The sequence below is a fragment of the Phacochoerus africanus genome, chromosome 4 (assembly GCF_016906955.1).
Source record: "Phacochoerus africanus isolate WHEZ1 chromosome 4, ROS_Pafr_v1, whole genome shotgun sequence".
Lineage (NCBI taxonomy): Eukaryota > Metazoa > Chordata > Mammalia > Artiodactyla > Suidae > Phacochoerus > Phacochoerus africanus.
Window position 1 is genome coordinate 62,141,086 of NC_062547.1, and position 16,282 is coordinate 62,157,367.

Below are 16,282 nucleotides of genomic sequence, written 5' to 3' on the forward strand. Positions count from 1 at the left end.
CAGCCTGACAGCCTCATCTTAACTTGATGACATCTGCAAAGACCCTGTCTCTAAATAAGGTTACATTCATAGATACTGAAGGCTAGGACTTCAATATATCTTTTAGGGGGACACAATTTACCCCATAATAGGTGAGTCCATGTCTTATTTATTTATTTTTCTTTTTATGGCCACACATGTGGCATATGGAAATTCCCAGGCTAGGGGTCAAATCAGAGCCTCAGCTTCAGGCCTATGCCACAGCCACAGCAACGTGGGACCTGAGATGCATCTGCAACCTATACCACAGCTTGCAGCAATACCAGATCCTTAGCTCACTGAGCAAGGCCAGGGACCAAACCCACATCCTCATGGACACTATTTCAGGTTCTTAATCCACTGAGCCACAGCAGGAACTCCAAAATGTAGCTTTCTGATATTGAATAATAAAAGGCGACTACCTCTGCCTAACTCAGGGAACCAATATTTTCCAAATGACCAATCTTACAATCATCACAGGAGATCCATCCCAAGTGCAAGACAGACGAATAGATTTTAATGTAACGAAACCTAGTGAGTTGAATGAGTGCTGCCAAAAAGATATATTCATGCCCTAACCGCCAGAACCTATGAATGTGACCTGAGTTGGCAAGAGTCTTTGCAGATGTAATTAAGTTAAAGATCTCAAGATGAGATCATCCTGGATCACCCAGAGGGGCCCTAACTCAACTGTCTCTCATTTATTTATTTGTTTATAATATTTTATTTTATTTTACTTTATTTTATATTATTTTGGCTGCACCGTGGCATGCAGAATTTCTGGGCCAGGAATTGAACCCATGCCACAGTAGTGACCTGAGCCACAGTAGTGACCTGAGCCACCAGGGAACCCCAACAAGTGTCTTTTTTTTTTCTTTCTTTTCTTAAGGCCACACCTGGGGCATATGGAAGTTCCCAGGCTAGGGGTCAAGTCGGAGCTGCAGGTACCAGCCTATGCCACAGCCACAGCAACAATGGATCTGAGTGGAATCTGCAACTACTCTGTACCTTGCAGCAATACCAGATACTTAACCCACTGAGCAAGGCCAGGGATCAAACCTGCATCCTCATGGATATAGTCAGATTCGTAAACTGCTGAGCCCCGATGGGAACTCCTTGGATGCCGCTTTTAATACTAGGTTACAAAAGGCTGTGGTTTTCCATCCTGGGTTCTCTTGTGTGGTTGTTTCTCTCTCTCTCTCTCAAATTGCTCACTCTGGGAAAGCAGCTGCCATGCTGTGAGCAGCCCTGTGGAGACTCTCACGTAGTGAAGACCGAAGCCTTCGTCCACAAGTCAATAAAGACCTGAGGCCTGGAACAGCTACAGGAGTGATCTTAGAAGCTATTTCTCCAGAAGGGAACCCTCTTACACTGTTGTTAGGATGTATATTGGTGCAGCCACTATGGAGAACAGCACGGAATTTTTTCCTAAAACTAAAAATAGAACTACTATATGATCCAGTAATCCCACTCCTGGGCATAACGTCCAGACCAAACTATACTTTGCAAAGATACATGCATCGCTATGTTCATAGCAGCACAATTTAAAATAGCCAAGAGAGTTTCCTGGTGGCTTGGAAGGTTAAAGATCAGGCATTTTCACTGCTATGGTGCAGGTTCGATCCCTGGCCTGGGAACTTCCACACGCTGCAGGTGTGGCTAAAAAAAAATTTTAAATAAAATAAAATAGCCATGACATGGAAACAACCTGTCCATTGACAGATGAAAGAATAAAGAAGATGAAATATATATACACAATGGAATACTACTTGGCCATAAAAAAGAACAAAATAATGCCATTTGCAGGAACACGATGGAATTAGAGACTCATACTAAGTGAAGTAAGTCAGAAAGAAAAAGACAAGGCGTTCCCATTGTGGCACAGTGGTTAACAAATCCAACTAGGAGCGATGAGGTTGTGGGTTCCATCCCTGGCCTCACTCAGTGGGTTAAGGATCAGAGTTGCCGTGAGCTGTGGTGTAGGTCACAGACGTGGCTTGGATCCCTCATTGCTATGGCTCTGGCATAGGCTGGAGGCTACAGCTCAGATTAGACCCCTTGTCTGGGAACCTCCCTATGCCTTGGGTGCAGCCCTAGAAAAGACGAAAAAGAAAAGAAAGAAAGAAAGAAAAAGACAAATACCATATGATATCACTTATGTGTGGAATCTAAAATATGACACAAATAAGTATTTCTATAAAATAGAAACAGACTCATAGATACAGAGAACAGGCTTGTGGTTGCCAAGAGGGAGGGGGGATGGTGGAAGGAAGGATAGGAAGTTTGAGATTAGCAGATGCAAACTGTTATATCTAGGATGGATAAACAAGAAGGTCCTACTGTATAGCACAGGGAAGTATATTCAATACCCTGTGATAAACCATAATGGAAAAGAATATGAAAAAGAAAGTATATGTGTATAACTGTGTCACTTTGCTATACAGCAAAAATTAACACCACATTGTAAATCAACTATACTTCAATAAAATTAAAAATAAAAAAAGAAGCTGATTCTCCAGTGGTACTCAGGCATTTCAATGACTGATGTCAGAGGGCTGACATCTTGTCTGCAACCTCCTGAGAGAGACTGAGCCTGAACCACCAAACTAAGCCACGTTTAGATTCCTGACATTCAGAAACCACATAAAATAGTGTTTGTGGTTCTATGCTGCTACAAATCGGGGCACTTTGTTATGCAAATAGCTAGTTGATGCAATGGGGCAGTGCCAGAACTAAAACCTTTCAGCCTTTCATCTAAGCCCTCATAGAATGCCCTGCTCTTCCCTGGCCCGAGTCTGTCTCTCTTATTTCTAGAATCTTTAATACCTATTTTACCATTTTCCACAGCAGAGGCACATCCTAGAGGGCTCTAGGGCAACCCAAAAATGTGATGATAAACATGAGACACTAGGGGCTTCCCATTGTGGCTCAGCAGGTTAAGAATCTGACTAGTATCCATGAGGATGTGTGTTCAGTACCTGGCCTCACTCAGTGGGTTAAAGGATCCAGTGTTGCTGCAAGCTGTGGTGTAGGTCGTAGATGCTGCTCAGATCTGGCCTTGCCATGGCTGCGGCATAGGCCTGCAGCTGCAGTTCCAATTTGACCCCTAGCCTGAGAACTTCCATATGACACAGGTGTGGCCCTAAAAAGAAAAATAATAAAACAAATAAAATAAAATAATAAAAACAACAAACAAACAACAAAAAAGAGACTCTAAATCTCAGTTATAATGAAGGAGGGGCTAGCCGGGAGGGCATCTACAACACCTGGACGGCAGAGAGGATGCAACATATGTCCTCTCAACCAGGTGAGCTGGGGATCCCTTCTATATGTGTTTTCCAAATTCTTCCACCTCCCAGCCTAGGCCCAGGCTGTGGTCTCTGTCTGGAATGCTCTCCATGACATCTAATTCTATGTATTTCAAGGCCCCAGACAATGCGCTCTCTCTTCCAGGAAGCCCTTCCTGATGCTTCAGACCCATCTGAATCCCCAAGGTACTCCCTTCCTTCTCATAGAAAACTCCTTAAGAGCAAGGGATGGGCTTTTGCATCTATGTGCCCCTAGGGTGCAGCACAGGGACATATATATTAAGCACTAGCAAAATGTTTGTTGAATGAATTCATCTTTATTTTGTTGTTATAGACTCAATATTTCTGCCCCCCGCCCCGATTTATATGATTAAATCCTAACTTCCCCACAGGATGATATTTGGAGGTGGGGCATTTGGGAGATTATTAGAGCTGGCTTATATCATGAGAGTAGGCCCCTCATGATGGGATTAAGGTTCTTCCCAAAAAGAGCGGAAGAGGAGGTTCCTGGTGGCATAGCAGTGAAAGGATCTGGCATTGTCACTGCTTGAACTCAGGTCACCGCTGTGGCAAGGGTTCAAGCCCTGGCCTAGGAACTTCTGCATGCTGTGGGCATTCCCCCATCCCTAAAAGAGAGAGAGAGAGAGAAGCTACAGGGTCTCTCTTTGCTCTCTGCCAGATAAAAGGGGAAGATAGCCATTCACAAACCAGGAAAAGAGCCCTCGCCAGACAACTGGATCTGCTGGCAACCTGATCTTGGACTTCCTGACCTCCAGAACTATGAGAAATACACCTTGTTTAAGCAGCCCAGTCCATGATCATCTGTTATAGCATTCTAACCTAATGGAGTTCCCATCGTGGCTCAGTGGTTAACGAATCCGACTAGGAACTATGAGGTGTCGGGTTAAGGATCCGGCGTTGCCATGAGCTGTGGTATGGGAGGCAGATGCGGCTCGGATCCCACATTGCTGTGGCTCCGGCGTAGGCTGGCGGCTATGGCTCCTATTCGACCCCAAGCCTGGGAACCTCCATGTGCCGCGAGAGCGGCCCAAGAAATGGCAAAAAGACAAAAAAAAAAAATAGCATTCTAACCTAAGATACCTACTATGGTAGATTTTTTGTTGTTTGTTTTTGCCTTTTTTTTTTTTTTTTTTTTTGTTAGGGCCACACCTGCAGCATATGGAAGTTCCCAGGCTAGGGACAGAATCAGAGCTGCAGCAGCTGCCCTACACCACAGCCACAGGAACACCAGATTCAAGCTGCATCTGCCACCTATGCCACAGCTGCAGCAATGCCAGATCCTTTAACCCACTATGGTGGACCAGGAATCCAACCCACACCTGAGCCATGGCAGCTGGATTCTTAACCGACTGCACCATGACAGGAAATCCAATCATCAGATTTTTAGAAGTAGAGTCTTAAAAACCGTCTAGTCCAGAGGTTAGCAAATTTTCCTTCGAAAGACTAGACAGTCAATATTTTCAGTTGCTCATAGCAATCTCTCTTGAAAGGACTCCACTCTGCTGTTTTAGCTTGAGAGAGGTGCTAATGATGTGGGAACAAATGAGCCAGGTTCTGTGCCAATAAAACACAGGCAGTGGGCGGGATTGGGCCTGTGGGCTGTAGCTCACCTACCCTTAACCTGGTTCAATATTTTCACTTAACAAGGAGGGATTTGCCCTGGGGTCATGAGGCAAGTGAGAAGCAAAACCAAAGTTCACTCTCAGGCCTGCCAACATCCTGTCTGGGTGCCTTCACTTTAACTTCTCAGCTGGCTTCTATGGGCTCAATTAGGTGCTTGTATCCTCCACTAATTAAGCTGGTACTTTTCCCAGATACCTCCAGGCAGGTACCAATCAGAAAGCACAAAGTAAACACAGTTATACCACGTCTGCAGTAACTGTTGGATGATGGCCTTACCTGTGCTAAGCACCTGCTCAGCATCAGAGACTCCGCCACCCTCTTCCCATATGTGTACCTTATGTTTTCCCTAAAGAGACTCAGAGAAATGAAACATAAAGGAAGAAGCCGGGAGTTCCCATCATGGCTCAGTGGAAATGAATCTGACTACTATCCATGAGGACATAGTGTTTGATACCTGGCCTCGCTCAATGGGTTAAGGATCCAGCATTGCCACGAGCTGTGGCCTAGGCTGCAGACACAGCTTGGATCTGGTGATGCTGTGGTGTAGGCCAACAGGCTGCAGATCCAATTCAACCTCTAGCATGGGAACTTTCATGTGCTGTGTGTGCAGCCCTAAAAAACAAACAAAAAACAGAAAAAAAAAACCAAGGAAGCAGCATATCTCCTGGAGTGAAATAGGCATAGATTTCTTCTTTTTCTTTTTTTCTTTTCAGGGCCACACCAGTGGCCTATAGAAGTTCCTGACCTAGGGGTCAAATCAGAGCTGCAGCTGCCAGCTTACACCACGGCCACAGAAATACTGGCTCTGGAGTTCCCGTCGTGGCGCAGTGGTTAACGAATCCAACTAGGAACCATGAGGTTGCGGGTTCGGTCCCTGCCCTTGCTCAGTGGGTTAACGATCTGGCGTTGCCGTGAGCTGTGGTGTAGGTTGCAGACTCGGCTCGGATCCCGCGTTGCTGTGGCTCTGGCGTAGGCCGGTGGCTACAGCTCCTATTGGACCCCTAGCCTGGGAACCTCCATATGCCTCGGGAGCGGCCCAAGAAATGGCAAAAAGACAAAAAAAAAAAAAAAGAAATACTGGCTCTGAGCCACATCTGTGACCTATGCTCCATCTTGTAGCAATGCCAGATTTTTAAGCTACTGAGTGACACCAAGGATGGAACCCGCATCCTCATGGATGCTAGTCAGGTTCTTATCCTGCTGAGCCACAACAGGAGCTCCTAAAGGAAGAAGCCTATTTTCTGGAATGAGGTGGGGGTGGATTTCAATTCTGTCCCACTGTCAGCTCTATGTGACTGATGTCAAGTCACTCTGCCACTGAGCCTAAATATTTTTCTTTAGAGTGTAACAACCCACTTTCAGGACATACTTCTTATAAAATACCTGCTTATGTTCATGGCATCTTTTTAGTGCTTTATGGAAATTTCTAGGTGCAACTGTGTCTGGATTTGCTTATGAGACATAGTGGGCAGCTTTTTTTTTTTTTTTTTGTCTTTTGTCTTTTTAGGATCTGCCGGCCTATGCCAGAGCTACAGCAATGCCAGATCTGAGCCACATCTGCAACCTACACCACAGCTCACAGCACACTGGATCCTTAACTCACTGAGCGAGGCCAGGGATCGAATCCACAAACTCATGGTTTCCGATGCACCACAACAGGAAGTCCTCCCATAGTGGGCGGCTTCTAAGGTGGCCCCTGTGGATCCTGGAACCTAGCGCCCATGCCTTGGTATAATCCCTGCCCTTGAGTGTAGGGTACTAGGAATTTGCTTTGAGGGAACATAATACAGTAAAATTGTTGGATGTGGTTCCTCAAAAAATTAAATACAAAATTACCATGTGATCCAGAAATCCCACTTCTTGGCATACAGCCAAAAGAAGATAGAAGAAAACTTTGAAGGTGATGAAAATATTCCATATCTGGAGTTCCCGCTGTGGTGCAGATGTGTGGGTTTGATCCCCATCCTTGTGCAGTGGATTAGGGATTTTCAGGTTGTAGAAGTGCTACTCCAGGGAATATACAAATAATAAGCAAACAAAACAGCCTTATTGCTGATACAGAGACAGTTTTAGTGGTCTGGATAGAAGATCAAACCAGCCACAACATTCCCTTAAGCCAAAGCTTAATCCAGAGGAAGGTCCTAACTTTCTCCAATTCTATGAAGGCTGAGGGAGGTGAGGAAGCTTCAGAAGAAAAAAATTGAAGCTAGCAGAGCTTGGTTCATGAGGTTGAAGGAAAGAAACCATCTTCACAAAATCAAAGTGTAAGGTAAAGCAGCAAGCTATCCAGAAGATCTAGCTAATTACTGAAGGTGGCTACCCTACAAAACAGATTTTCAGTGTAGACCAAATATCCTTATATTAGAAGAAGATGCCATCTAGGACTTTCACAGTTAGAGAGCAGAAGTCAATGCCTCGCTTCAAAGATTCAAAGGACAGGCTGACTCTTTTATTAGAGGCCAAATGCCGCTGGTGACTTCAGATTGAAGCCTTTCTGAACATCCTAGGGCCTTTGAGGCTCATGTTAAATCTACTCTGCCTGCGCTTATTTAATGGAACAACAAAGCCTGGATGACAGCACATCTGTTTACAACATGGTATACTGAACATTTTAAGTCCACTGTTGAGAACTGCTGCTCAGAAAAAAAAATCATTCTTCTTAAAATATTACTGCTCACTGACAATGCACCTGGTCATGCATGAGCTCTGATGGAGATGTACAATGAGATTCATGTTGTTTTCATGCCTGTTAACACAACTTCCATTCTGCAACCCGTGGATCAAGGAATACTTTTTTTTCTTTTTTTCTTTCTTTTTTTTTTCTTTTTTGTCTTTTCTTGCACCTGCGGCATATGGAGGTTCCCAAGCTAGGGGTCTAATCGGAGTTGTAGCCTCCTTGACTACTGCAGTTAAAATTAGTCTGGACTTAAGAGCCAAACTTGAGCGCTCTCACACCTACATGGGACATAGGTTCAGCCTGACCCGCCAATCATCTGCCAGCCAGCCAGTGGCTTGCCCACCCCCTTCCCAAAATAGACTGGGAGGCTATTTTGGTACAGTCTGTTCCATCATAAACTGAGATCCCAGAACATTCGTGCTGGAAGGCACGGAGCCGGCTTCTTGCCAACACCCACCAGGTGCTGGATGAGCCCAAGCAAAAGGGCTCCGGGCCCTCTTACAGAGCTGGCTTTGTGATCTGACTCCAGACGCTCCTAGGTTATTCTAGGTCGTCCTAGGAGGAAACTGAGACTCAGAGAAGGGGGATTATTTGCCCAACAACACACCTTGCCGGTGAAAAGACAGGATAGGAATAGGTCTGAGAAGTTTTAGAGTATATTCTGGCTTTCCGTTTTTTAAAGATTTTTATTTTTCCCATTATAGTTGATTAAGCTATTCAGAATTCTTAGCATCCGGTTCTGTGAATTTTGACCACGATCAAGATACAGAACAGTTCTCTTACCTCCTGAAATTCCCCTGCCCCCTTGGAAAACAATCTATCCTCCCACTCTCAATCAGAGCCACCCAGGGATCTGTTTTCTGCCTCTATAATGTTGCCTTTCCTATAACATCCTATAGAGAGAGCACACAGGATGTAGCCTGAGTCTGTTTGGCTCCTTTCAGTGAGCAAATGCATTTGATTCACCCACATTGTTGTGTGTATCAAAAATTCATTCCTTTTCTTCCCTGACTAGTATTCCATTGTATGATGGACTCATTGTATAATGTTCATCCACTCACCAGCTGATGGGCATTTGGAATGTTTCTAGGGTTTGGCAATTGCCAAAACCAGTCATTATAAATCCTTTTTTTTTTTTTTTTTTTTTATGGCTGCACCTGTTGTGTATGGGAGTTCCCAGGCTAGGGTCGAATCAGAGCTGCAGCTGCTGGCTTACCACAGCCACAGCAACACTGGATGCTTAACCCACTGAGGGAGGCCAGGGATCTAACCTGCATCCTTATGGACACTATGTTGTGTTCTTAACCTGCTCAGCCACAACAGGAATTCCCCTCTGCTTGTTTTTATTTTTTTATTTATTTTTTAATTTTTTTGGTCTTTTTAGGCCCACACCCATGGCATATGGTGGTTCCCAGGCTAGGGGTCGAATTAGAGCTGTAACTGCTGGTCTACACCACAGCCACAGCAACTCGGGATACAAAACTTGTCTGTGACCTACACCACAGCATGGCAACACCGGATCCTTAACCCACTGAGCGAGGCCAGGGATTGAACCTGCGTCCTCATGGATGCTAGTCAGATTCATTTCTGCTGAGCCACGATGGGAACTCTCCCTCTGCTTGCTTTTAAATTGAACAGTTTGTTTTCCTATTATTGAGTCTTGAGAATTCTTTCTATATGCAGGATACAATTCCTTGATCAGATGTGTGATTTTCAAAGATTTTCTCCCAGTCTGTGGTGTGACTTTCATTCTCTTCACAGGATTTTGCACAGCTGCAAAATCCCAACCACCCACATTAATCCTCCCACCTATCTTTGTTTTTGTTGTTGTTGGCTGCGCCCACAGCATGTAAGTTTCCAGGCCAGGGATCAAACCCACGCCACAGCTATAACCAGAGCCATAGCAGTGACAATGCCAGATCCTTAACCCACTGAGCCATGAGGGAACTCCTCCCCCCAATCTTTGAAGGGCAGTGATAATAATCATCCTCTTTTTCCCAAGAAGCAAACAGGTTTAAAGGGGCAACCCCATGACCTGTCAATGGCAGAGTAAGGATTGAACCCAGGTCTGCTTTATCCCAAACCCCATAGACTTCACCCTCTGCCTCCATCTCCCCTGGTGGTCAAGGGCTGCCATGAGCCTCATTCTCTCGGAATCTATGAATTTCTAAGATTACAGACTCTTGCTGTGTCCTGAGGCCAAAAGAGCAAGAATGAATGAGACAAGCCATTAGGGCTTTTTCACAACAAATTTATTTGCTGACCCTTGATGCTGAGCCTTGATGGACATGCAAGAGGAGGAGTTTTGGGGCCCTACAGCTTCAGGACCCACCCAGCTCCCAGGCTTCACCAGATCAAGGCACTTTCCCAATAACTGGGCAACACCCGGGACCCCAACACTCCCATGCTGATCTCAATAAAGCTGCAGGGTGATGCCCTGAGCACCCACATGCAGAGGGCTGCCCCAACCCAGCTTGGTCTGGGCCAAAACTTCACTTGAGACTGGCCATGCCCAACCCACCCACCCTCTCAACAGGCCCTGGTGACCTAGGCTGAGATGAAGGTGGCCAGGAGGGGCCCTCAGCTCCCATTCCCCTCGCTCACCCTGAATCAAGTTCCCAGCCCACCCAGTAGCAGCACAGGGTTTGGCACATTGTAGGCATGTTTGTTGAGTGACTGAGTGAGTAGCGGTAAAGGGTGCCAGCCTGAGGGAGATCTCATGGAGTGTCCTGAATCCAGTAACAAGTGCTCAGGGTCCCTGGACGGAGCCAGATCTTGGAATCCCTGCCCAGCCAGCTGCATTTCTTTGGTTTAAGGGCAACCTGAAGCCAGATATCAGAACAAGCCTTCCATACCCTCCATGCTCTCAAGTCTGGCCTAGACATGTCTACTGAAGGCCTTCTTTGTGCCAGGTAACTTGTGGGGGGATCTCCGGTCCACAAACACAAAAGATCTAAAGATGCAAAACTGTTTTAAGCACAAGGAACATCCATCAAGGCTTCCCCTCCAGACTGCATTGTGCTCCTAAAGCTGGTTCACATCCAGAATCACATCAGTCCCTTGCATATGGAACAGGGTTGAGGGGCCACTCTACAGATGGGCTCAGAGTAGAAGGCAACTGGCCCAGAGATGCCCAGGAGAAACTGGCAAGAAGAGACGTGGAAATCGCAGCAGGTACCTTGCAGCAGACACCTAGTAAACATCTGTCAAATGAACGAGCCTCCACACGGCTTGAAGTTCTTTTGGAGTCAAGGTGTAATTTTAGCTAGGAAATGCTAGAACCAAGTATATAACTGGCCAGGGTTTCCAGCTGGAGCTGCTGCTAAGATTCTGTGGACTCCCCCTCCCCCAAGCTGGAACTCTATGGGGACCTGGCAGAAAGAGAAAATGACCCCTATTCCTACAGATGCCCTTCACCCCCATATCATATTTAACCCCCCCATGTCAGCCCTGGAGGGTAGGCTGATGGCCCCAGTTTGTAGATGGAAAAATAGAGGCCTGGAGAGGGAAAAACTGAGCCCAGGTCCTGGGTCTGGGTCCTCTCACTGGGGATTCCCCTAGTCTGCCTTCTTGGTCTTCTTTTTCCTGGAGCCCTCACTCAGCTCCTCCTTGGACTTTGTGGGCAGGGCTGAGTGTGGCGAGCCAGGGCCGCTGCTGCCCTGGGATCCACCATGGTTGTCATAGTGATGGTCGCCCTCCCAGGCCGATCCAAAGAGCACAGGGCAGATGTAGCCTTCCAGAACATCAAAAGGGGAGCTGTGGGAATGAGTGGCCGTCAGGAACACCTGAGGTAGGGTGCAGAGGGATAGGGAGACAGCAAGAGTGCCAGATAGAGAACAAGGCAGAAGCCAAGGGTGGGAGGGGGAGAAGGGGAGAGAAAGATGATCAGCCAGGTCAAGGGCAGATATAGCCCAGGCCCAGCCTTCTGGCAGCAAGCACCCCCAGGAGGGTGGCCCACTGTTCTGGATTTTCTCAGATGTGAGACTTTTGGTGCTAAAAACCTAAGTACACCAGGATAGTTGGTCACCTTTCCCCCAGGAGTCCCACTGCCCCATACCTGGGCTCAGAGAAGAGCCATGCTTGGCCTGGGGTCACTCACTTCCTTTCCTTATGCAATGGCCTGGGGTCTCCTCCCAGGGATCCAGCAGTGAAGCTCTCCAGCTTCACAGGGAGGCAAAAGTGTGTGGCCCTGGAAGTCCTCTCCTGGGTAGGGCGACGCCCAGCTCAAGGCCCGAGGATTAGTCCAGCACCATTCCTGGTCCAGTCCACTCTCCAAGCCCAAACAGATTCCACACACTCCTTCCCCAGTCCCGGCCTTTGCCCAGGCTGGGTCCTCTGCCTGGAAGACCTTGACCCGCTCACTCCCGTCCCCATCTGCTGGATACTGCTCTTCACCTGTCATCCTCCCAAGCTTCAAGTTATTGGCAAGGTCCCCACCCTCACCGCTCAAAGGTCTGTCCATTCCCCAGACTCCCAAGGCCATGAGTCCAAGCTCCCCATTATCAGCCTGGGAGGTGAGGATCAGTGTCAATCAGGACAAGAAGGCTCACCTTACAGGATACCATGAACATGGTGAAGATGAAGATGAGGCTGGCTTTGGACACCGGGAGCCAACGGGTCTGCTGGAGGGTGAAGAGGATGGCTCCATACAGGCTGGCCTTCGTGGGGCTGGAGGGGGCAGCTGTGGTTACCGGGAGGTTCTGCACAGCTCAGACCTGTGTATCTCTGGCCCAGACTCCCTTCTCCACCCACCCCTGCCGGCCCATGAGAGGAGTGGGAAGTGGGAAGATGCCCATGTGACATGGATGAGGTAAAGAGTTAACTTGGCCCCAAAGAGAGATCTAGACTTTGCCCTGCTCCTGGGAGGTACCCACTAAGCCCTGGGAATGTCCTGCCTGATGGGAGTGTCTTTGTTTATCTGGGGGCTTTGGGTCACACCAGATGGTAACAGTGTGATTTAGCATGGGGTCTTGGGCTACAAGGTATCAGCTAAACTCTGGAGGGGCTGGAGGCTGAGGTCAGCCATGCAGGCAGTCAGCTATATCTGTGTGATTAAGCCCCAGTAAAATCCCTGAAGGAGTTCCCACTTCAGTGCAATAGGACCAGCAGTGTCTCTGCAGTGCCAGGACACAGGTTCAATCCCCAGCCTGGCACAGTGGGTTAAAGGATCCAGTGTTGCCACAGCTGTGGCTTAGTTCACAGCTGTGGCTCTGATCTGATCCCTGGCCTGGGAACTCCATATGCCCCCAAAAGAGGAAAAAAGAAAGGGCGCTCCTGTTGTGGCCCAGCAGGTTACAAACAAGGCTAGTATCTATGAGGATTCGTGTTTGATCCCTGGCCTTGCTCAGTGGGTTAAAAGTCTGGCATTGATGCAGCTCAGATCCTGCATTGTTGTGGCTATGGTGTAGGCCAGCAGCTGCAGCTCTGATTCGACCCCTAGCCTTGGAACTTGCATATGCTGCAGGTATGGCCCTAAAAAGCCAAAAAAAAAAAAATCCCCAAATACAAGAGCTTGGGTGGAGCTCTATTGGTCAGCAATTTTCAGTGCATACAGTCACAGATGGATGCTGGGAGAAACAGGTGCTGTCCTCATGGCTCTACTGAGAGGCGCCAATTGGATGGTTGCACCTGGCCTCTCCTGGATGCTGCCCCATGCACCTTTTGTGTTTGCCAATTTTAATCTGCATCCTCTCACTGTCATAAACTATAATCCTGAGTGTAATGGCTTGGCCAAGTTCTGTGAGTCCTTCTAGCAAATCATGTAACCTGAGGGTGGTCTTGGGGATCCCTGAACAGTGCACTCTTCCAGAAGGTGGGATTACCACATGCAGTTTTGCTTAACTTTCCCTTTCTTCCCTGAAGAATAAGTTGCCAATAGTTTAACTTGTTGCAGAAGACAGACCTGTGACTTCTGTTCCTGATGTCTGTCGCTCACTGCATGAGAATTCAACCTGGTATTTCCGAAGCACTCGCCAGGGTCGGGGGATTATGTGTGTGATTCTGTGGAGCCTTTGCAGTCAGCTGATGAGGTGGGAATGGAATCTGAGAGGGAAAACTACTTGCCTTCTTAGGAGCAAGAGACACAACTGCCTGAGTCCCTGTTTCCCTGTCTGTGAACTGAGTGTGACAACAGACCTCTCATGGGGATAAACGGAGATAATGCCATGTGTTCCAAAATGTGAAAAGAGAGGTAATTTTCATTGGTATATGGCTGAGCCTCTTTTTTTGTTTGTTTGTTTTTTTGTTTTTTAGGGCCACAGATGCAGCATACGGAAGCTCCCAGGCTAGAGGGGGAGTCAGAGCTGTAGCCACCAGCCTACGCCACAGCCACAGCAATGCAGGATCCGAGCCAAGTCTGTGGCCTACACCACAGTTCATGGAAACACCGGATCCTTAACTCACTGAGCAAGGCCAGGGATCGAACCCCTGTCCTCATGGATACTAGTTGTTAATGATGAGCAATGACAGGAACTCCCACTGAGTCTTTTAATGTTGTCATATTTTAATGGCAACAGCCTCATTTATTGTAGATTGGGAGAAAATTTAACTAGCCTAAAGCTTTCAGGTCTTTTAAGAATATACTAAGCTACATAAATGCCCGGTGGGGTCCTAGGTTGAGTCCTATATGCCACTATCTGGCCCTGCCCATTGTTCCCCACTTTGTCCCAGCCACACTCCTCACCCATGCTCTATCCTCCCCTCCCTGGACCCCTCACTCCCCACCTACATTTTGTACCATGATTGTGTAGAACCAGGCAGAAGCACAGCTCTTTTCTGATTTGATAGTTGGCAGAGGTGCTGGCCTCTGTCCAGAAGCTCCTGCTTTGTCAGAAAACTCCCACTCACTCTTCAAAACCCATAACAAATGTATCACCTCCCTGCAACTCTACCTGCCCTTGCCTGCCTAGGTAGTGTCATGGCTCCCTCTCCGGGATCCCCCAGCCATGGCCTCTGGGAGCTTCCAGAAAGAGAATCAGGTTCTGAGGCTTCTAAGTTACCAGAAGTTTCCAGCCCAGGTGGGGCCCAGGGAATGGGGAGGATGGAATACTCACAAAGACATGTGCAGGATCTCATTGGTCTCTGGCTTCCAGACCCCTCGGAGCAGCTGCTCAAAGTTGGACATGAGGGCGACACCGGAGCCTATGGGACAGGGTACTTCTGAATAAGCCTGCCACCCCCAGCTCCCCATTCTTCTTGGCTGAATTCCCAAGGAAGCAATTTCTTTGCTTCTGGAGTCTTCTCCAGAGGAATACTGAGCCTGGGGTATATGATCATCAGTTGCAGGTGGGGAAACTGAGGCTCAGAGAAGGTACAGTCTTGCCGAGGGTCACACAGCACATTCAGAGCAAAACCAACATGAAGTAATTGAGGTCGGTTCCCACCTGCAAAGTATGTCTTGGACACATCTGGGTTGTCTGCCTCTGATGCCCCCAATCCAGGACCCTGAGCTGTGCACGAGGCTTCCAGAGAGTTCCCTACCCCCAGCCTCTCTCTTCCTCTGGGTTCTGAGCTTTTAATCTTTCTTAAGCAGTTACCCTCTGGAAAGCATGTTATAGCCCTGGGGAATTTGCTCTATAGTATATAGCCTTCCTGGAGAGAGAATAAGGAGACCCACATCAAGATTTCTGGTCAAATTTCTAAAAGAATCTTCCCATTTACCCCAAATGTATTGGCAAAGAGGCTTACATTATCCACTCCAGGGGTGGTTGTGCTATCCAGGGTGCCTGATATGTACCACTGGACCAGGGTTTTACATCTGGGGTGACTTTTGCCCCCAAGGAGGCATTTGGCAATATCTACAGACATTTTTGATTGTCATAACTTGGGTTGGGGGGCTGCTACTGGCAAGTCATGTGTTGAAGCCAGGGATGCTGCTCAACACCCTTAACACCCTGCAGTGCACAGGACAGCCCCTACCACAGACCATGAGCTAGCCCTACATGTCAAGTGTGCTGAGGACACTGTGGCTCAGTGGAGGATGATTCCAGACCCAGGCGTTTTGGGGTACTCACTTTGGTGATCAGGAAGCAGGGATGCAGTACCTAATGATATTTAGCATCTGCTTGAGCCTTCTTTCCTTGCCTTCCTCTTACTCCTTGGTCCACCTCTACAACAGTTACTGTTTTTGTTTTGTTTTGTTTTGTTTCTTTTTAGGGCCATACCTATGGCATATGGAAGTTCTTGGGCTAGAGGTTGGATTGGAGCTGCAGCTGCCACCTACGCCACAGCCAACGCAATGTGGGATCTGAGCCATGTCTGCAATCTCCATCACTGCTCATGGCAAAGTGGAACCCTTAACCCACTGAGTGAGGCCAGGGATCAAACCCACATCCTCATGGATACTAGTCAGGTTCTCAACCTACTGAGCCACAACAGGAATTCCTACAACAGGAATTCCTACAACTCTGTTTAATTTTCTATTTCTCCTTTAAATTCCCTTGGTTTTTGCTTTATGTATTTTGGTGCTCTGTTTTTAAATGCATGTGTGTTTATAATGGTTAATCTTCCTAGTGGATTGACCCACCATTATAACTGTCTGCTATATTTTTAGCAGCATTTTTTTGGTTTTAAAGTTCTTCTTGTATAGCACAGGGAACTCTACTCAGTATACTATGATAACCTATATGGGAAAGAA

General features: G+C 47.4%; 1 protein-coding gene across 1 annotated transcript in view; it reads right to left on the minus strand.

Annotated features, from left to right (window-relative positions):
• Positions 1 to 9,877: 9,877 nt before the first annotated feature.
• The window catches only part of TMEM38A (transmembrane protein 38A), a 31,377-nt gene continuing 24,972 nt past the window's right edge, over positions 9,878 to 16,282 (minus strand). The window contains exons 4-6 of the mRNA XM_047776691.1: positions 14,700 to 14,787; positions 12,198 to 12,315; positions 9,878 to 11,432 (exon numbers count right to left, since the gene is read on the minus strand). Coding sequence (XP_047632647.1) covers positions 11,205 to 11,432; positions 12,198 to 12,315; positions 14,700 to 14,787 — 434 coding nt within the window. The 3' untranslated portion in view covers positions 9,878 to 11,204. The remainder of the gene's footprint in view (positions 11,433 to 12,197; positions 12,316 to 14,699; positions 14,788 to 16,282) is intronic.